The sequence below is a fragment of the Narcine bancroftii genome, chromosome 2 (genome assembly GCF_036971445.1).
Source record: "Narcine bancroftii isolate sNarBan1 chromosome 2, sNarBan1.hap1, whole genome shotgun sequence".
NCBI classification, from domain to species: domain Eukaryota; kingdom Metazoa; phylum Chordata; class Chondrichthyes; order Torpediniformes; family Narcinidae; genus Narcine; species Narcine bancroftii.
In genome coordinates, this window is record NC_091470.1 from 6143246 (window position 1) to 6164433 (window position 21188).

A 21188-nucleotide genomic window follows, 5' to 3' on the forward strand; every position below is an offset into this window, starting at 1 on the left:
CCAAGAGCTCTGAGCAGAAAGCCATGAAAAACTTAGAGGATTGTGCCCAGGATATCACAAGGAAGAACTCCCTGCTATCAAGAACGCTGCCGTCAGAGAGCAGCAGCAATCATCAAGGATCCACAACACCCAGCACACGCTCTATTCTTGCTGCTGCCATCAGGAAAGATGTCTCGGTGCCACATGCCTTGCACCATCAGGTTCAGGACCAGCTGCTCCCCCTCCACCATCAGACTCTTCAACGATAAACTCAATCAGGGACTCATTTAAGGACTCGGACTTTGCACATTATTTATTACTGATCATTTTTTCTGTATTGCAAAGTCAGTTTGTTTACATTGCATGCTTTGGTATATATATCTTTTCTTGAGTTGAGTTTTTTTAATGATCAATAAATATTTTTTGAGTACTTTTGAGTGTATTTTATGCATTTTGGGCTGTTTATTGCCAAAATTACCTTAAAAATTTCCAAACACAATCCGTTTTTTAGATATAACCTATTTTTATGGTTTCCTGTCTCATTTTAAGTCTACTAGTATATTGTCACAAAGCCAGCTGCTTTGGTCAGTCCAAGCGTGCCTGGCGTGCACTCAGTGAAGGTGCTGTGTAAATGTTGTCTTAGTCAGGATAGGTGCAGACAAGCTATAAAAGCAGCTCACATAGACAAATGCTGTGCTACATTGATCTAGATTGAAAACACATTCTTCAGACAATAGCACAGTGAATGTACTTAACAATAGTATTTATTGTCTTCTGGAAGATTCAATACAGCAGAAACACCTCATCAAAGTTGCAATGGCTGTGATACATTCAATTACATTTGTGGCTAGTACACAGAGCACCAAACTACATCCAGCTGATTGACATCATGCTTCATGCTTTCAAAACCAATTTAGTGCAACGTGTCATTGAAAATTCATTTTCTGCATTTGCACTTCTTCCCTGCTGATCTTGCTGTAGTAATGAACATGGTGAAAGGCTTCACTAGGACATTGCGACCATGGAAAAGTGGCATTAAGACTACTGGAATCCATCAATGCTGGCTGACTCTTGCTGGACATTGACACAAAAGGCATCAGATGCTGAGTACAAACGAAAATTAGCAGCAAAAGATTCTAAGGTCAGTTGAACTAATGCAATGTGTCAGCATCATTATGTGCTACATTTAATAAAAGTTCATTTAATGTTTCTCCAATTTCCTGCGTGACACAGCAAATCTGAAATTATCTTTATGTTCGGCTTGAAGTTGTCTGTCATAATGCCCTTTTTTTTCAGGAAGCAAACTTTTTGAAAAAAATTGTTATCCCGTGTAAATAGAAATTCTTCCTGGCCTGCAAGAAAAAGAATCTCAGGGTTGTATGTTATGTCATGTTTGTACTCTGGCAATAAATCTGAACTTTGATCTCCATGCCATCCCATCCCATACCTCAGTGAAGGCAAAGAGTGAAAGGGAGTACCGTCCATATGATCGCTCCCTCCCCCCAAGCCTGCAAAAAAAAAGCACAGCACTGCCGGAGTTACTGCAACTGGTGTGGACTCATGGAGAATGCAGACAGGGTGCCCCTCTTCAGGGTTCTACCAAGTAATCCAACTACTCATGGCTCTGTACAAGCTTTAAACAGCCTATTAAAGGAGCCGACGGTGGTTTATTTTAAAATATTATGACTGCGGGGTCTAGGTCCAAGATTGCAGTGCCTGTGTGTGGCAGTGACCTCAAGGGGTTACAGACTCGGGAGAAGCCAAGGACTGTCGCAGGGAACCTTAAAATGGGGAGACCACCCCCCCATCCCCATTTGGAGGAGTAGCAAAGGAGATGACCCTACGGGATGGTGACCACAGCGGCAGACCAGTGAGTGGCTCTATGGCTGAAGATCACAGATGGCAGGCTGTTGTTGAATTGAGGCAAGGAATCAACGCAGCTACAGGCAACCACGGTTAAAGGACTAACACCACGCCATGGACTGCTGAAGACTGGCTCAAGACTGACTGAAGTGATACCAGGTATCGGAACAGGATGCCAGAGGGTGCTGAGGACTTCCTGATCATGTTTGAGGTTTTGATCTGGAGCTTGAGTTGCCGATGGTTTGGACTGAAGTCTGAGTGGCTGCAGAGGTTGTGGGAGGGCTGACGGGACTCTGAAGAGACTCTCTTCTGCTTCTCTTTCTCTGACTGTAAGAGGTGCTGTGCACATTTGCTGAGGGTGAATCTTTGTCTGCCTTACAGCAGCTTAAAGGAAATTTCATGTAATATTACATAATAATAAAATAATCTTGAATCTCTGATCCTCAGCGAAGGCAGTCAGTGAAAGGGAGATCGGAACGGTTTCTTCTCTCTACCCCAAATTAAGCACTTTCCAATGGCATCTCAGCCCTCTATTTACAAATTCCCTCCAGAATATAAACCATTGATCATTTCCGGTATTCAGTGTGCTGAACTCAAGTCCACAAGCCTTACCTTTAAGCCATAGTAGTCTGCCACAATTTTATCCATATTGATCTCCACCTTAATGAGGTTACTGAAAGATCTAATGAGTTCACTTATCAATTGTTCCAAAATACACAAGATCACATTTACAACTGAGGGGACACCCAAATGGAAAAGCCTGTAAATTGTATGCTTGCTTTTTGAAAAAGGAAGGGGATGTCTTACCTCTTCTTGTTTCCTGAATTCCACTTCCATCTGCTTATTACGAGGCTGGTTCTTTCCAATGCCGTGACCAGTTATAAAATTACTGCTGACATAAGACAACTCCAGATCCTGTTTACCAGCTTCCTTTATTAATCTGAAGATTAAATAATCAAGTCAAACCATTATGAAGTTGACAGAAGGAGGACTGAGAGGTAAAAGAGAAACCAATCCAGGCTATCTCAAGAACAAGAATCTCTGGTGAAACCAGGCTTGGAATATTGTGTTCATCTCATTACAGGATGTGGAAACTATGGAGAGGGTGCAGGGATTTGCTTGGATTGGAAAATATACCTTATGTTAGCAGAGCTAGGGATTTTTCCTTTGGAAAGAAGAAAGACTTTAAAAGAGGCATAGATAAGGTAGACAGCCAGCACCTTTATCCCCAAGGTGGGTGTAGCAAACACCAGAGGATGTCTGTACAAGGTGAAGTGGTAAAGATTTAGGGGAGACATCAAGGCATGTTTTTTTTTAAAAAAAAGAGTTGTGGGTGCCTGGAATACCTTGCCAGGGGATGGTGGTGGAGGCGGAAACATTGGGGGCATTGAAGAGCCTCCTAGACAGGCAGATGGATGGAAGAAGAATAGAGGGTTACAGGGTAGGGAGCATTAAGTACTGTTTTTATGGAATTATATGGGTCGGCACAACATCAAGGGCCGAAGGACTTGTACTGTGCTGTCGTGTTTATGTTCTATTTAACAGCGTGTTTCCATGTGGGTCTTTATAAATGTTCAATAAAATATTCTAAATTAGATAAAGATGTGTTTCTTACAGAGTTGCCTTTGACTTGAAAATATTGCTCAGTCATTGCTTCTAGTGGGAATGACATGTTAAACCGGAAACCAGGTGGGCCTTAGTGCGATAAATGTGGAGAATCACTGATTAAGGGCATCAGGGAATACTCTGACAACTACAGACCAGTGAGTCTTACTTCTGTGGTTGGTAAATTATTTGAGAGCATTTTGAGGAAGAAGATAGACAAAGGCAGATTCGAGATAACAAGCATGGTTTTGTAAATAGTTTTGTCACCCCACACAAATCTGAGTGAATTTTTGGAAGATGTGACCAAGAGTGAAGACAAGAGCAGAGCCGTAAATGTTGTATAAATGGATTTCAGCAAGGCATTTCATAAGGCTCCGCATGGTAGGCTGCTCTAGATGGCTTGGTCACATGGGATTCAAGGTGAGATTGAAGACTGGATAGAAAATTAGCTTCATGGAAGAAAGCAGAGGGTGAGAGTGGAAGGTTGTTTCTTGGACTGGAAGCCTGTGACTAGTGGTGTGCCAGAGGGTTTGGTGCTGATGTTTGTCATTTAGTTCAGTGATTTGGATGAAAGTGTGCATGACATTATTAGCAAGTTTACAGCTGACAATAAAATGTCTGCAGGTCGTGATTAAGAGATGGGGAAGTGCAGAGAGACCTAGGGGTACTTGTACATCAGTCTCTGAAGGCGAGCATGCAGGTACAGCAGGCGGTTAAAAAGGCAAATGGTATGTTGGCCTTCATATCAAGAGGGTTTGAGTATAGGAACAAGGATACCTTACTGCAGCTGTACAGGGCCTTGGTGAGACCCCACCTGGAGTATTGTGTGCAGTTTTGGTCACCTTATCTAAGGAAGGATGTTCTTGCAATGGAGGGAGTGCAGAGGCGATTCACCAGGCTGATACCTGGAATGGCAGGAATGACTTAGGAGGAAAGATTGCGCAAATTGGGATTGTACTCGCTGGAGTTTAGAAGATTGAGAGGGGATCTCATAGAGACCTATAAAATTCTGGCAGGACTGGACAGAGTGGATGCAGATGGGATGTTTCCAAGGATGGGAAAATCCCGAACCCGGGGCCATGGTTTGAGGATAATAGGCAAACCATTTAGGACCGAGATGAGGAGGAATTTCTTGACCCAGAGGGTGGTGAATCTGTGGAATTCATTGCCACAGAGGGCAGTAGAGGCAGATTCATTAAATCTATTTAAGAGGGAATTAGATCTATTTCTTCAGTATAAGGGTATTAAAGGTTACGGAGAGAAGGCGGGGACGGGGTACTGAACTTTAAGATCAGCCATGATCTCGTTGAATGGCGGAGCAAGCTCGAATGACCTACTCCTGCTCCTATCTTCTATGTTTCTATGAGTACAGGTACATAGTACCTTGAAAGTGGATCTCAGAGTAGTCAAAAAGGCTTTCGGCACATTGGCCTTCATACATCAGAGTACTGAGTACAGAGGTTGGGAGGTCACGTTGCAGTAGTATACGACATTGGTGAGGCCCCATTTGGAGTACTGTGTCCAGTTTTAGTTACCAGGCTGCAGAAAAGATGTTGTGAAGCTCAAGAGGGTGCAGAGAATGGCAAGTATGTTGCCAGGTCTTGGGGGACCTGAGCTATCGGGAGAGGTTAGCAGGCTTTGGTTTTATTCCATGGAGAGCAGGAAAATGAGGGGTGATCTCAGAGGTGTTCAAACCATGAGAGGAAATGTTCGGGTGAACACACAGTCTTTTGCCCAGAGTAGAGGAATTGGCAACCAGGGTACACAGGTTTAAAGGTGAGTAGTGAGAGATTTAACGGGGATGTGAGGGTTAACTTTTTTTTTTATACATTATTTTTGGATGGATCAATGAATTTTGAGAGCCTGAATGGTCTTGTTCAATCACATCTGGCTGGGAAAATACTACTAGTGATACTAGTCATTCTACCTTTTGTCCAATAAAATCTCAGTTTCTGGTGGCTCTTCCCAAAGATAATTACCCTGAGCTCACTCACCATCCATCTCTGGATCCCTCTGAATGCAGGGTTTAACAGGTTTTAGGGAAAGATTTAAATGACCTTTTCTATCATTTTTATATTTAATATAAATTTATATATGGGCAGCATGGTTAGTGAAACAGTTAAGCACAATGTCAGAAACTTGGGTTCAAGCCTGTCTGTAAGGAGTTTGTACGTTCTCCCCATGTCTGCGTGGGTTTCCTCCGGGAGCTCGTTTCCTCCCATCTTTCAAAGAGTACAGAGGTTGTAGGTTAATCGGAATATTTGGGTGGCACGAGTTTGAGGACCAGAAGGGCCTGTTACCATCCAGTTAAAGATCTAAGGGGCAACACACACAGAGGATAGTGGATATATTGAACGCAGCTGCCAGAGAAATGGTAAAGATGTTGGTGGGGGGGGGGGGGGGGAGTACAATCATAATGTATAAAAGACATTTAAGACAGGTAAATGGTCAGCAATTTTGCTGGTGTGGACAAGTTGGGCTGAAGATCTTACTCCATGGTACACAACTCTATGATTCTATGAAGCAGCACACATGATTTTCAGCAAGCTCTTACCTGTTTAAAACAACTGCTGTATAGCGTCTCTCAACAAAAATAATCCCACAAAGTATATTAGTGAAAGGGGATGGAAAGTTAGTGTCAGTCTTCTCTTTCTCCTCTATTTCTTCATCCTCATCGTCATCTTCAGAATCACTCCATGACACGTAATTGTCCTGGTTTCTGTTGTTGTACCATTCAACACTTTCAAACTGCTGCCGCTCAAAGGGTTTGTATTGATGCAAGATTTCCAACAGTTTGCTGACTTTAGGAGTCACGTATTTCAAATCTAGTGTAGCAGGTGAGAAGTGTTCTTCACAGAGTGCATGAATTTTCCTCAGAAGAGTATCTGTAAACAAAAGGAACTTCCTGTTCAACTCCTCCTGCTCGTGCTTTATGTATTTCTGGAGTTCCCTCACCATCATCCCAGCTACTTTATCGGCACACCAAGGCCCGAGAACGGTTAAAACTGCACGGCAATCTACCAGTACCTATAGTAAATATAGAAACACAATGACCAAATGGGAAAATTGGCAGTCAGTACACTATTCATGTTGTAACAATTACAGCACATGGACTATTTGCAGCCTGCTGGACATTACAAAATTCATATAGGACAAATAAATGCCCTGGTTTGCATTGAGTATTCCTTCCACCAACAAGGATAAGTCTATTGGCAAACGTACGGAGGTACAGAGAAAAAGTTCACTTTACAAGCAGTCCAGACATAGTACAACAGTAAAAATACAGTACAGCGTGCAGAGTTAAAGAGAGATCAGTGAGAACATATCATAATGACATTATTATTTTACATGTGAAGTTTGTACAGGAATCTGATCATGGAAGGTAAGAAAACTTGAAATCAGGTTTTTTTTTTAAACAATTTATTTTTCACACTGTGAACCATATCAACCAAAATATATACAAACGTTTCTCATTAAATCCCTTTATTTCCCCCTTACCTTCCCTCCCCCCCTTCCCACCCCCCTCCAAAACCAATAAATATTCAACATATACAATACAATAAAACCATAAAACAATGTCATCACACAATGAAAAATAAACAAGAAAAATGCGTCATCTGCTTTTACACACTGGATCAAGTCGTTTTGTCTTCTTATCATTTTAGGGGGTGGCGGTCTGAGTCAAGCCCTCTCTGTTATGTTCCATGTACGGTTTCCAAATTTGTTCAAATAATGTGACTTTATTTATTAAATTATGTTATTTTTTCCAATGGAAGACATTTATTCATTTCCATGTACTACTGCTGTACTCTCAGACTCTTTTCCATTTTCCAAGTTGACATTATACAATTTTTTTGCTACAGCTAAGGCTATCATAATAAATCTTTTTTGCGCTTCATCCAGTTTGAGGCCTAATTCTTTACTTCTTATATTACTTAGAAGAAAGATCTCTGGATTTTTTGGTATATTGCTTTTTGTGATTTTATTTAATATCTGATTTAGATCTTCCCAAAACTTTTTCACTTTCTTACATGCCCAATTTGCATGTACTGTTGTTCCCATTTCCTTCTTACAGCGAAAACATCTGTCTGATAATGTTGGATCCCATTTTTTTAACTTTTGGGGCGTGATATATAACCTGTGAAACCAATTATACTGTATCATGCGTAACCTCGTGTTTATTATATTCTTCATAGTTTCAGACATAACTTTTCCCATGTTTCATTTTTTATCTTTATGTTTAAATCCTTTTCCCACTTTTGTTTAGGTTTATAGTTTATTTCATCATTTTCCTTATCTTGCAGTTTGATGTACATGTTCGTTATAAATCTTTTAATTATCATTGTGTCTGTAATCACATATTCAAAGCTGCTTCCTTCTGGTAATCTCAGTCTGTTTCTCAATTTATCCTTTAAATAAACTTTCAATTGATGATATGCAAACATTGGACAATGAGTTATTCCATATTTGTATTTCAACTGTTCAAATGTTAATACATTATTTCCAAAAAAAAAACAATTTTCTATTCTTTTGATTCCTTTTCTCTCCCATTCTCTAAAGGAAAGGTTGTCTATTGTAAAAGGGATTAGTTGATTTTGTGTCAATAACAATTTTGGTATTTGATCATTTGTTTTTTTCCTTTCTACGTGGATCTTGTTCCAGATATTAAGTAAATGATGCAGTACTGGTGAGCTTTTATATTGTACCAGCTTTTCATCCCACTTATAAAGTATATGTTCCAGTACCTTCTCCCCTATTTTATATAGTTCTATCTTAGTCCAGTCTGGTTTTTCCCTTGTCTGGTAAAAATCTGATAAATACCTTAATTTTTAAAGTTTGGTAACTGCAAATCACCTTGGTTGTACCTCTCTGTTAATTTATCTAACACTCTTCTCGGATCCCCCACCCCCCCACCTTTCCACAAGAATTTCTCTGTTAAGGGAATTCGCAACGATTGAAATAAGTATTGTATCCTTGGGAAGACATTCATTTTAATGCAATTTATCCTCCCTGTCAACATTGGCGGTAATTCTTTCCAATGTTCTAAGTCTTCCTGCAATTTCTTTATTAGTGGCTGATAATTTAGTTTGTCCAGGTAGCTTAAGTTATTATCTAACCTAATACCTAGGTATTGGATTGCTTGTGTTTGCCATTTAAATGGTGATTCTTTTTTAAATTCTGTATAATCCATGTGACTCATTGGCATCACTTCACTTTTATTTGTGTTGATCTTGTACCCCAATATTTCTCCATATTCCTTCAATTTCTTATGTAATCCTTTTATTGATATTTCTGGTTCTGTTAAGTATACTATGATGCCATCTGCAAATAAACTGATTTTATACTTTTTTTTTAATCCCTTTTATTTGATTTTCTGTTCTTATCTGTTCTGCCAATGGTTCTATTGCTAAAGCGAACAATGAGGGGGAAAGTGGACATCCCTGTCTAGTTGACCTACATAATTTAAATTGGTTCGATACATATCCATTTACTGTTACCTTCGCCAATGGTCCATTATACAATGCTTTAATCCAATTAATATATTTTTCTGGTAGATTGAACCTCTGTGATATTTTAAATAAATAATTCCATTCTACTCTGTCAAAGGCTTTTTCTGCGTCTAAAGCAACAGCCACTGTTGGCTTCTTATTTCCTTGAACTGCATGAATTAGATTAATAAGTTTACAGACATTATCCGCTTTTCATCTTTTCCTAATAAATCCAGTTTGATCTTCTTTTACTATTTTTGGTACACAATCGGCCAATCTGTAAGCTAATAATTTCGCTATAATCTTATAATTTGAATTAAGTAGATATATTGGTCTATATGAAGCTGGTGTTAATGGATCCTTTCCGTCTTTGGTATTACTGTAATTATTGCTGTCTTACATGTATCTGGAAAGTTTTGTGTTTCTTCTATCCAGTTTATTACTTCCAGGAGAGGCAGAATTAATAACTCTTTAAATGTTTTATAGAATTCTATTGGGAATCCATCCTCTCCAGGTGTTTTATTGTTCGGCAGCATTTTTTAATATATCCTGTACTTCCTCTATTTCAAATGGCTTTAACAGTTTGTTTTGTTCCTCTTCTTGCAATTTCGGCAGTTCAATTTTAGCTAAAAACTCTTCTATTTTATCATATTTCCCCTCATTCTCAGTTCGGTATAATTGTTCATAAAATTCCTTAAAGTTTTCATTAATCTCTGTTGGATTATATGTAATTTGTTTGTCCTTTTTCCTTGATGCCAATACAGTTCTTTTAGCTTGTTCTGTTTCAAGTTGTCAGGCTAATATTTTATGTGTTTTTTCTCCCAGTTCGTAATACTTTTGCTTTATTTTCATTATGTTATTTTCCACCTTGTACGTTTGTAATGTTTCGTATTTTATCCTTTTTATCTTAGTTACATAACTTATTTTCTGCCCTCTAATGAAGGCTTTCATTGCGTCCCATAATATAAATTTGTCTTTCACTGATTCCGTATTTATTTCAAAATATGTTTTAATTTGGGGTTCAATAAACTCTCTAAATTCCTGCCTTTTAAGTAGCATGGAGTTTAACCTCCATCTATACGTTCTTGGTGGGATGTCCTCCAGTTCTATTGCTAATAACAGGGGTGAATGATCAGATACCAATCTAGCCTTACATTCCGTTTTCCTAACTCTCCCTTGAATTTGGGCCGACAACAAAAACTTATCAATCCTTGAGTATGTTTTATGCCTACTTGAATAATATGAGTATTCCTTCTCTCTTGGGTGCTGCCTCCTCCATATATACATAAGTTTCATATCCTGCATTGATTTAACCATAAATTTGGCCACTTTATTCTTTTTGCTTGTCTTTTGTCCAGTTTTATCCAACATTGGATCCAAATTAAGGTTAAAATCCCCTCCTATCAATATATTTCCTTCTGTATCTACAATCTTCAAATATCCTGCATAAACTTTTGATCCTCCTCATTTGGTGCATATATATTGAGTAAATTCCAAAATTCTGAATATATCTGACATTTTATCATTACATACCTCCCTGCTGGATTTATTATTTCCTCCTCTATTTTGATTGGTAAATTTTTATTAAATAATATAGCTACACCCCTAGCTTTTGAATTATATAATGCTGCCGCTACGTGTCCTACCCAGTCTCTCTTTAATTTATGTTCCACTTCAGTTAGATGCGTTTCCTGCAAATGCTATATCTATTTTTCCCTTCTTCAGTAAATTTAATAGACTATTCCATTTAATTTGGTTATGTATTCCATTAATGTTTATAGTCATATAATTCAACGTGGCCATCTCATATCCTGTTTACACCTCACTTCTGCTTCCTCACCACCACCATCCCCCTTTTCCCCATTTTCATCTCTCAGTTTTCCCTTTTTAAACTCAATGTATGACAACACATTTAAAACATAAAATACTACAACAACTCCCACATCCAATATTACCTTAACCCCAAATACCCCCCCCCACCTTGAGTTACCCCTTATCCCTTGCCGGGCAACCACAACTGTATTAAACTCCTTCCTCTTCTTTAAGAGTTGAAAACTTATATCTGGGTAAAAAAATTTTTGTTGACCCTTGTATTCCAATGGTTTATTATCTTCTCTAATTTTATTCCTTGCCCGCTCCAGTATATTTTCTCTTGTCGTTTATCTCAAAAATTTTACTAAAACGGATCTTGGTTTTTGATGTGTCTGTGGTTTCGGAGCCAGTGTTCTGTGTGCCCTTTCTATTTCCATTCCTTCCTGTATTTCTGTCGTTCTCAGGATCTTCGGGATCCATTCTTTTATAAATTCCTTCATGTCTGTGTCTTCTTCATCTTCCTTTAGGTCCACTGTTTTTATGTTGTTTCGCCTACTATAATTTTCCAACATATCAATTGTCTGAGCTAACAGCTCTTGTGTCTCTTTAATTTTTTTTTACTTTCTTCCAATTTTCCTCTTGTTGTTTACTTCCATTTCTACAGCTGTTTCTCATTCTTCCACATTTTCTCCTCTTTTCCCTATTTCTGTCATGACCAGTTCTAATTTTTGCATTTTATCTTCTGTTCTTTTCATTTTTCTTTTAATTGCACTAAATTCTAATGACAACCATTCTTTTAATGCTCTCATTTGTTCTTCAAAAAAGACTTTATCTATTTTCTATCCATCTGTTTTGCCTTCTATCTCTCTGTGAAGATCTTGGTCTTCTTCTTCCTCTTCTTCTGTGTCTGTACCTGTGTTTGCGTCTTCTCCTTCTCTTCTTTGTGTCTGTGTCTCTTCTGATTCTCCTGATGAGTAGCTTGTCTCACTTTGTCGGGTCTCTTCTTGCTTGGCCTCTTGCTGTTGGTCCTCTCCTTCTGAGCTGCTCATCTGTCAAGCTTCCTGCTACTGCTCCTCTTGCCTTTCACCCCGTCGACTTTCTTTCTCACCTGGTACTTCACTCCCTCTCCTGCCGCTTTCATCTTCCAGTTGAGAGCCCTGGTGTTGGGCCTCCCTCAGCTGGTCGCACCATGGTTGCCCGCTCCTCGGCTGAGCCCCCCTTCCGTCAGTGTTTTACTTTACCTTAGATTGCGCATTGTTGTTTGGTTCAGAGAGCCATTTTTGCAGTCCACCGGTCAGGGGGGTCGCGATTCCGCAGGGCCAACACCAACCTCAGAGATCGGGTGCTCTTCTCCACAACGGCTCCCTGTTCCTTCGTGCAGGTAAGGCCTTCTCCTTTCTTTTCCGGTGTCTTTTCTTTTTTTTCCCCCATGGTTTTTACTTTTTCCTTCTTGGGTGACATCTTCTTTCTCTTCTCTGCAACTTTATCTTTTATTGAAATCAGGTTCTTGAATCTGGTGCTGTGTGATCTCACATTCCTGAATCTTCTTAACTGGAGGAAGAAGAATTATATGGCCAGGATGGAACAAGTCTTTTAATACGTTGGCTGCTTTTCCAAGGCAGAGGCAGCAGGATGTGTTGATGGAATCAATGGAGCAGAGGGGAGGTTTGTATGATAGTCGGAGCTGCCTTCACAACTATCTGCCGTTTCTTGCGATCAACATTAATAAAGCTAATGGTTTCCTATCACGGACACTGATCTACTTCCCCAAAAAGTGTCATGTCTTCATTTTCAAATTTGAATAGTGCTTTAAGTGGCTGAAGTCTGTATGGCTGCAGAGGCTGGGGGGGCGCTGGAGTGAATCCATGACACTCAGCGACTCTCTCTTTCTCTTTGACTGCTGGCGGCAAATTTTGTGTCATATTACGTGACAATAAAAGAATCTTGAAGCTTGACTCTTGAAAGGGATTCAAACCAACACTCCATTGAGCATTTTCACTGAAGAAATAATGTCTATAATCTTACAAGTTTGATAAATTTTAATCATTCAAAATTGCAGAATTGGAATAAAGAAAATACATAAGGCCCACGAGAGGCTGGAAAATGCAGCAAAAAAAAAATCTGTTGTAGGAACTCAGTAGGTTGAACAGCATCAGTGGGAGAAAAAGAAAGAAAGCATTCAAGATGGAAACCCTTCATCTAGACCAAGGGTCGGCAAAGTGGTCTATGTTGATCTCTAGGGATCGATGAAACTATCCAAGGGGTCGATAAATGTCTAGGCTATAGAGAAATATTTATTTACTTTACATGCTTGGGGGTCGATGAGAGATCAAGGACACCATGAAGAGGTCGATGGTTTTAAAAGTTTGTCAACCCCTGAAACTGAGTGGGCAAAGGAGAGATGGCCAATATAATGAAGATAAGGTGGGAGGGGTTTATCAGAGGTCACCAGGGTTTTGGTAAACTAGGCAGGGTGAAGGACAACAGACAAGATGGGAAAGGAGAGGTTGGAGTCAGGATAGAGAGGCAAGATTAAAAAAAAGGGGGGAGGGGTTAGATCAAGTTCATTTGTCATCTGATTGCACCAGTATAACCTGACTTAACAGCGTTCTCCTGTTCAAGGTGCAGAACAGAGCAAAACATGCGTACAGACACAACAAACACACAAACAAACTATAATATATTATACAGACAGATAGTAAATATACTATAATAAATATTCTTAATAAAGTCATGGACAGTTGTTTTAGCAATCATCCAGCAGTTTCACTGCCCACACAAAGAAGCTGTTCCTAATGGTTCGAGCTCTGATACTTCTGTATCTTTTGCCCAATGGGAGTCGCTGGAAGTTGCTGTGTCTGGGGTGGTAGGGGTCCTCCCTGATTTTGTGAGCCATTTTGATGAAGGGAAGTAAATCATGCCAGGTGGAGCTGGAGGAGGGACAGGGGAAATGATGGTTGATGTTAAGACAAAGGTGCTGGAATTCGATAGAGGCGGCGACAATGTAAAATAATGGAAGCTATTAGGGGAGAGGTTAAAGAGAGATGGGACCAGATGGAACCAAATTTGGGGGAGGGGGGGAAGAAAATAGAATCCTATTGGTGAAATGTGGGTGGAAGAGAATGGAAACAGAGGAGGAGGGGGATGAAAATAGATGGAGGACTGGATAAAATGGAAGGTGGGAAAAATGGGTGGAAAGGGTGAAGAACAGAAGTCACTTTGAAGAGGGGACTCATTACCTGAAATTGGAAAATTCCATGTTCACAGTATTGGGCTGAAGAATATCCAGGTTGAATACGAGGAGTTATTCATGGAGGAAAGCCTGAAGAAAACTGAGGTCCTCCATCAGCCAGGTCCCCACCATGACTACCAGCCCCCCCACATCTCCATCGGGCACACAAGACTCAAAACGGTCAACCAGTTTACCTATCTCGGCTGCACCATTTCATCAGATGCAAGGATCGACAATGAGATAGACAACAGACTTGCCAAGGCAAATAGCGCCTTTGGAAGACTACACAAAAGAGTCTGGAAAAACAACCAACTGAAAAACCTCACAAAGATAAGCGTATACAGAGCCGTTGTCATACCCACACTCCTGTTCGGCTCCGAATCATGGGTCCTCTACCGGCACCACCTACGGCTCCTAGAACGCTTCCACCAGCGTTGTCTCCGCTCCATCCTCAACATCCATTGGAGCGCTTTCATCCCTAACGTCGAAGTACTCGAGATGGCAGAGGTCGACAGCATCGAGTCCACGCTGCTGAAGATCCAGCTGCGCTGGATGGGTCACGTCTCCAGAATGGAGGACCATCGCCTTCCCAAGATCGTGTTATATGGCGAGCTCTCCACTGGCCACCGTGACAGAGGTGCACCAAAGAAAAGGTACAAGGACTGCCTAAAGAAATCTCATGGTGCCTGCCACATTGACCACCGCCAGTGGGCTGATAACGCCTCAAACCGTGCATCTTGGCGCCTCACAGTTTGGCGGGCAGCAACCTCCTTTGAAGAAGACCGCAGAGCCCACCTCACTGACAAAAGGCAAAGGAGGAAAAACCCAACACCCAACCCCAACCAACCAATTTTCCCCTGCAACCGCTGCAACCGTGTCTGCCTGTCCCGCATCGGACTTGTCAGCCACAAACGAGCCTGCAGCTGACGTGGACTTTTTACCCCCTCCATAAATCTTCGTCCGCGAAGCCAAGCCAAAGAAGAAACCAGGAACTCTGTAGATGTTGTTCCTCTAATTTGTGTTGGGCCTCACTCTGGCAATGGAAAGGCCAAGGACTGAGAAGTCATTGAGGGAAGAGGTAGGGAAGTTGAAATGGCATATCACCAGCAGCTCGGGATGGTCGTTTGCTCTGTGAAATGGTCCTCAATTCTGTACTCAGCCTCACAATTCTTGAGAAGACCAGATTGGGAACAGCGATTGTTGATGACATTAGAGGTGGTGTACATGGAAGGGCTGTTTATTCCTCATTAGTTAGAAAAGTGCAGCTTAGCCTTTTACAGGAATACAATTTAAACATACAGCATGGCAACAAGCCATTTCGGCCCATGAAATGGCTGCCTAATTTACATCTAATTCACCTACACCCCCTGAATATTTCAATCAATGGGAGAAAACTAGAGCCCCCAGGGGAAACCCACGCAGACACAGAGAGAACATACAAACTCTTCATAGACAGCGTGGGAATCGAACCCCGGTCCCGATCGCTGGCTCCGTAAAGGCGTTGGGCTAACCGCACCGTCCAGATGCGAGTGACCTGTCTGGCTTCATCATTGTGTCTTTACTGAGGATCATTAAAACAGAAGAGTCGATCACTGGGGTTTTCCTTTCCTCTACAGATGACGTTAACTGGGAGTGCTGTCCAAATAGGGCTCCAGGAATTATAGAAGACCCTTTCCATCCAGCATCTTCAACCCACTACCATCAAGAATAAGGTACAGGAGCATCAAAATCAGGACTGCCAGGATGGAGAACTGCTTTTCCAACAGGCTGAGAGACTAACTGTGAAAACCATCCCAAATATTTATTTTGATTATTTACTTGCTGAGTATGTACTCTGTGCTTTTGATAATACACCATGGTCTGATTTGTCAGGATGTATTATACACAATTAGAGGACAATAAACAAACTTGTTTAGGGCCCTGGATTTGAGGGAGGAGGTGTAAGAGCAAGTATTATACTTCCGCTGGTTGCAAGAGGAAGTACTGGGGGTGGGGAAGGATCAGTATACCAAGGAGTCATGAAGGGAGTGATCCCTTGGAAGATGGGGAGAAAATAAGAATTTTGGTGCAGGACGATAATGTGGACATGAAGCAAAAAGCTCGAACTTGATAAACACGAACACTCGAGGGGTAGTGGCTAAGGTGGGGTCTACTTAAAGCTAACGGAAATGATGAAGTGAAATACATACCTGCTTTGGGACTGAAGTTGGGCCTCGATCATCACAGTGTACAGATACATTACTGAAGTCATTAAGAAAATTAAGTGCTTCGTCTAATTCTTTTAAAAGCTTTTTGTATAATCCACTTCTATCCTCATATGGGCCACAATCTAGCACAACTTCATGAGGCTGAGAAGAATACCTATTCATAGAAGAGAATAAATTAAGCATTAATCAATTAAAAAATGAAGTACTTGAGGGAAAGGGGGCGGGAGGGGAGACAGTGAGAGAGAGAGAGCACTTGCTTGAAGAAAGGAGAAATTAGTGAAAAACATTAAATAAAATTTAATAAAACCAAACCCTGAGTTGGAAGAAAGAAAAGCAAAACTATTTTAACTGTTTAAGACTTAAGTCCCTTCATACAAGAAACAGAAAGTCAGCCATCGCAAAAAGGAAATACTTAGCAGGCCAGGTAGCATCTGTGGAGAGTGAAACAGGTAATATTTCAAACCATTTGTAGCCCTTTCATTGTGTTTAACAGAATGTTTTCAGCAGATCAAAACAATTTTAGGGATGGACCATGTTCATAAGCAAGATACGAGTTTAGATTAGGTCTAACACATGTCCTCAAAATAGACAGTTTTTATTTCAAGCAAAAGGAATAGTTTAGATATCAGATTAAGTCACAGAGTAGCTTTGCAGGTAAACCCAGATTCGAACTTGATAGGTGTGGTTTGTAGGTTTGTCTCAAGGGATCATTTTCCCTCCCACTTCCCAAAGATGTGTTAGGTAGCTAATTAATTGAGTTATCCCTAAAGGTTGGTCGGTACATGACAGGAGAATCAGGAGGGGTGTGTGAGATAGGAGGGAACGTGTCTACTGCTCACTTGTCCAAAACCACCAGGTCAGTGGCGGTCTCCGCACTGCTCCGGAGAATCTTTTCCAACTTCAGAATTTTCTCCTCCAGCTCACAAGGATCGCACCTCCCGTTTAAGATGGAGGCAGTTAGTCCCAAGATACGAGGGCAGGAAGGATTTTCCTCGCACATCTGGGAAACAGGAAGGTCAAATTAAAACGATCCCCACAGAAAAATGCAAAAACCCAGATTATTTTTTACGGTTAAATTCAGATCAAAAGAATCACCAGTAGAAAAGTTAGAAGTTGAGAAACAACCAGCTTCAGTCCCAACATTTAGGAAAGGAATAATCTGCTGGAGCCCTTATTCACAACCATTCAATGACTACCATAATATGCTAATAGATAACACACATGAACTGGGCTTAGATGTGTTGTCATCCATTCAGAACACTATGCAGAGTGGTAACGGAAGGGATTCAAGATTCTCTTACTGTCATGTAATAGCACAGAACATGTAATATTACACAAAATTTCCTTTAGTCTGCCACAAGGCAAAGAGTTGCCATTATTATGGCGCAACACCCCTTACAGTAAGAGAAAGAGAAGCAAAAGAGAGGCCCTTCAGTCACTGAGTGGCCATGGATTAATTTCCAGTGCTCCTAAAGGCTCTGCAGCCACAAGACTCCTGTTCGATCCATCGGCAACCTGAGCTCCAGATCCAAACCTCCAAAACGATCAGGAAGCCTTCAGCGCCCTTGGCCCACTAGGAGCCCTTCATGTCCTCAGCACCCTCTCAAATTCCAGTTCCAATACCTGGTTCCCATGAGCCAGTCTCCAGCAGCTTGTGTGGATCCTTTGATCGTAAGTCGCCAACAGCCCACACCCTGTGTGAGTCCTTCTGCCGCTGAACCTTTTGCCGGTCTGCTGCCATGATCACTGTCCTGCAGGGTTGTCTCCTCTGCTTCTCCTTTTCACAGGGGCATGTGATAACTACAATTGCTGCCGATGCTGGAATCCTGAGGAAACTGATCATTCCTGGCCATTACTACCCATGGAATCTGCCTGACACACTGAGTTCCTCCAGCTTTTTTTTTTAAAGCTTTAGAAAGTATAATTTTGTTTAGTAATATTTCCCAGGTAATGCAGTTTGCAAAGTCATAGACCCCTTGCTTTGGCAAGGGATCATTGTTTAAACATAGAACACTACAACATGGTCCTTCGGCCTAGGAAGTTGTGCTACGATCGGTAAAAATCGACTCCATGCACAATCAGTGTGACCTTTCCTTCCCTCACAGCCCACGTAACCCTCCAATTTTCTTTTTTTTTAAACTCCTCCTAACAAGAAATTGTATTTACATCTGTCAAATGTGTCCTTCTAAGATCTAGAATATATACAATTATAATTGATCATTCCAATTCACCAACTTTTCTAGTGGACTGGGTCAGGCTTAAAATGGCCACCAACCATCCCTCATTTCAATCAGATTCAAACCCCTCAGCGGCTGGAAATAAGGAGATGAGCAAATAGCATCAATTATAAGCTCATAGTCCTGCAGCAACACTCATTTGAACTCCAAAATTTCAAACTGAAAAGTATTTTAACTCTGCAACATTTTCATGGCAGTCTAATTTATTTTGGGAGTCGTTTAAAGTTTGCTGGCTCAATAGGCAGAATCATAATTAAGTCAAAGGGTTCTGATTTTGTGTTCTATTCTAGTAACAAGGCAAATGTTATAGCACTGAAGAAAATGGTCCAGTGTCAAAAGATTTCTGACTGTTCCACAGGGAAAAATGATCCCAATATGTCAACCTTCTACAGGTCTGCTGTCAAGGAGGTCCTGGCAGGCTGCATCACAGTGTGGTACGGTTACTGAGGAGTACGGTTACTGAGGAGAAATGGGTCAGAGGCCAATCCACAGGACCGTAAGAGTAGCAGAGACAATCACTGGAGTCTCTCTCTCTGCACCCCCCCCCACCCACCAAATCAATGTGATCTACCAAGATCGTTAACTGAAGAGGCCACACAAAATCATTGAGGGCCCCTTCCACCCTGCATACAGCATCGTTCAGATGCTCCCCATCAGGAAGATCCAGGAGGATCAGAACCAGCACCACCAGACTGAAGAACAGCTTCATCCCCACGGGCAGGGAGAATGCTGAACGACCAAAGGAACGGCTCATACTCTCTGAGACTCTCATATTCGTGAAACAATATTTTATTGTACAGAAATACTTATCCTGCATACCAGTATGTATTGTTTGTACGTGTTATGTCTGGTTGTGCATCTGCATGTTTTTTCACCGAGGACCAAAGAACTCTATTTCGTGGGGTTGTACTTGTACAATCAGATGTACATGATGTCCAGTATGTACTCTGACAATAAATGTGAACTTTGCGCTTACATCCACTGAAGTTTAGAAGAATGTGAGAGAACCAATGGAAACATGCAAGATCTTCAGAACTCTTGGCAGAGTGGATGAGAAGAGGTTGTTTCCCCTCATGGAGAATCTAGAAGCAGGTGTCACTATTCAGAAACAAGAGACTCCCTCCCAACTCCCTCCAGCTTCTGAAGTTCCAAGTCTATGAACTTCATCAAAGATAATTTGTATACTTGTGAAGGAAAGGTGATCACCATTCTCTGATGGTGAAGAACATAGAGTTGAAAGTTAAAAGTCAGATTACTCATGAACCTATTGCTGACAAGGATGCTGAGGGGTCTGAGTGGCCACCCCCCCCCGCTCTTAATTAATGTGCTGAAGATGATCAAATGCAGTATTAAACGAAGACAGGTGCCAATGTCAGTGGAGAGCGGTTAGCGCAACGCTATTACAGTATCAGCGATCTGGGTTCGAATCCGGTGCTGCCTGTACGCCCTGCCCTCCCCGTGTCTGTGTGGGTTTTCCCCGGGTACTCCGGATTCCTCTCACCCTCCAAAATGTACAGAGTTGGAGGTAAATTTAGGTGCAAATGGACGGAATAGGTTGCTACGATGCTGTAAATAAAATTGAAGTCAAATGATTCTTACAAATGGACTCAAAGATCCTGCGACACTACTTAAAAATGCTCAAGTGTTTTGCCCCCATACTCACCTTATATTTTCTCCTCTAAAAAAAGTTTTGCTGCTGCATGGGAGTTCTCTGTGCAATTTAGCGACTAGATTTCAAAGGTGCTTCATTGGCTGTAAAGCACTTTGGGATATTTGGAACAATCCCACGAAGGGCATTATTGAAATCAAGTCTTTCTCCTTTTAAAGCCAGTTATGGCTGCGGTGGCAGAGGCAAGTAAAACGAATCCACCCCATTGATGTAAACTTTAATACCCAGTTATCATTACAAGTTCTGTTTGTCAGATGTATAATGGTAAAACTGCAACATTAGCAATTTAACGATTGATAACATGTGAATCTTTTTTTATGAAAAGTGAATACACCATATATCATGTCATTAAAAGTTCAACATGTGACCCTGCCAGCTGATAACTGATCAAAATTCCCTACTTAAAGATTATTAAGTGTATCCAAGTAAGTGTCATTTGACAAATATTTCAATTATTCGTGCTTTATCAGAGGAAACAGGTTCTGCGATTCTCGCCAGATGCAATAAAAATTCCAATAAATATTCCCATAGCCTCTCCACACACAGGATTAGACAAATCAATCAAGTTGACAAGTTCAATAACACAAATGAACTCCATTTTTAACAAAGAGCAATAACAGTAAACGGAGCCCAGTCCTGAATCCTGTCGTCTGAAAACTTACTTGTCTCATGCCAAAGCAAGGTAGAGAAAGAGCTGCTACACTTCTGAGATCAACTTGAATATAGGCAACCCAATTGAAGTTTGTCACCTCCCTCTTCATGGGTAAAATTGAAGTTGCCTAAGGTTGGTGAGAGGAGAGCCAAAAACCTTATATATAAATGGTGTGGCGGCTCACCACAAGGCAGGAGAACCGGCCCCGCTTGTAAGCCATGCGGCGGGGCAGCCGGCCAAAATGGTGCCGTCGGGGGTTTACCTTCCTTCCAGCACGGGTCTCAGAAACCCGCGCTGGGGGACCACGTGACGCCCAGGTGACGTCAGCGCCCTCCAGCGCAGTTCTCAGCCAGGTCTGGGCTGGGAGTATAAGTGCAGCCCAGCAGCCTGCAATAAACGAGTCTGCTCACTGAGCTCAATCCGTCTGATTGTGTCTGTTAATG

At 41.2% G+C, this 21188-nt stretch overlaps 1 protein-coding gene across 9 annotated transcripts in view; it reads right to left on the bottom strand.

The window, feature by feature from the left end:
- dicer1 (dicer 1, ribonuclease type III) overlaps positions 1 to 21188 on the bottom strand; it is a 173393-nt gene that overhangs the window by 82393 nt on the left and 69812 nt on the right. For all 9 annotated transcript variants that reach the window (XM_069915723.1, XM_069915725.1, XM_069915721.1 and 6 more), the window contains 4 exons: positions 17027 to 17187; positions 16170 to 16341; positions 6002 to 6474; positions 2650 to 2782 (listed from right to left, as the gene is read on the bottom strand). In XM_069915723.1, coding sequence (XP_069771824.1) covers positions 2650 to 2782; positions 6002 to 6474; positions 16170 to 16341; positions 17027 to 17187 — 939 coding nt within the window. The remainder of the gene's footprint in view (positions 1 to 2649; positions 2783 to 6001; positions 6475 to 16169; positions 16342 to 17026; positions 17188 to 21188) is intronic.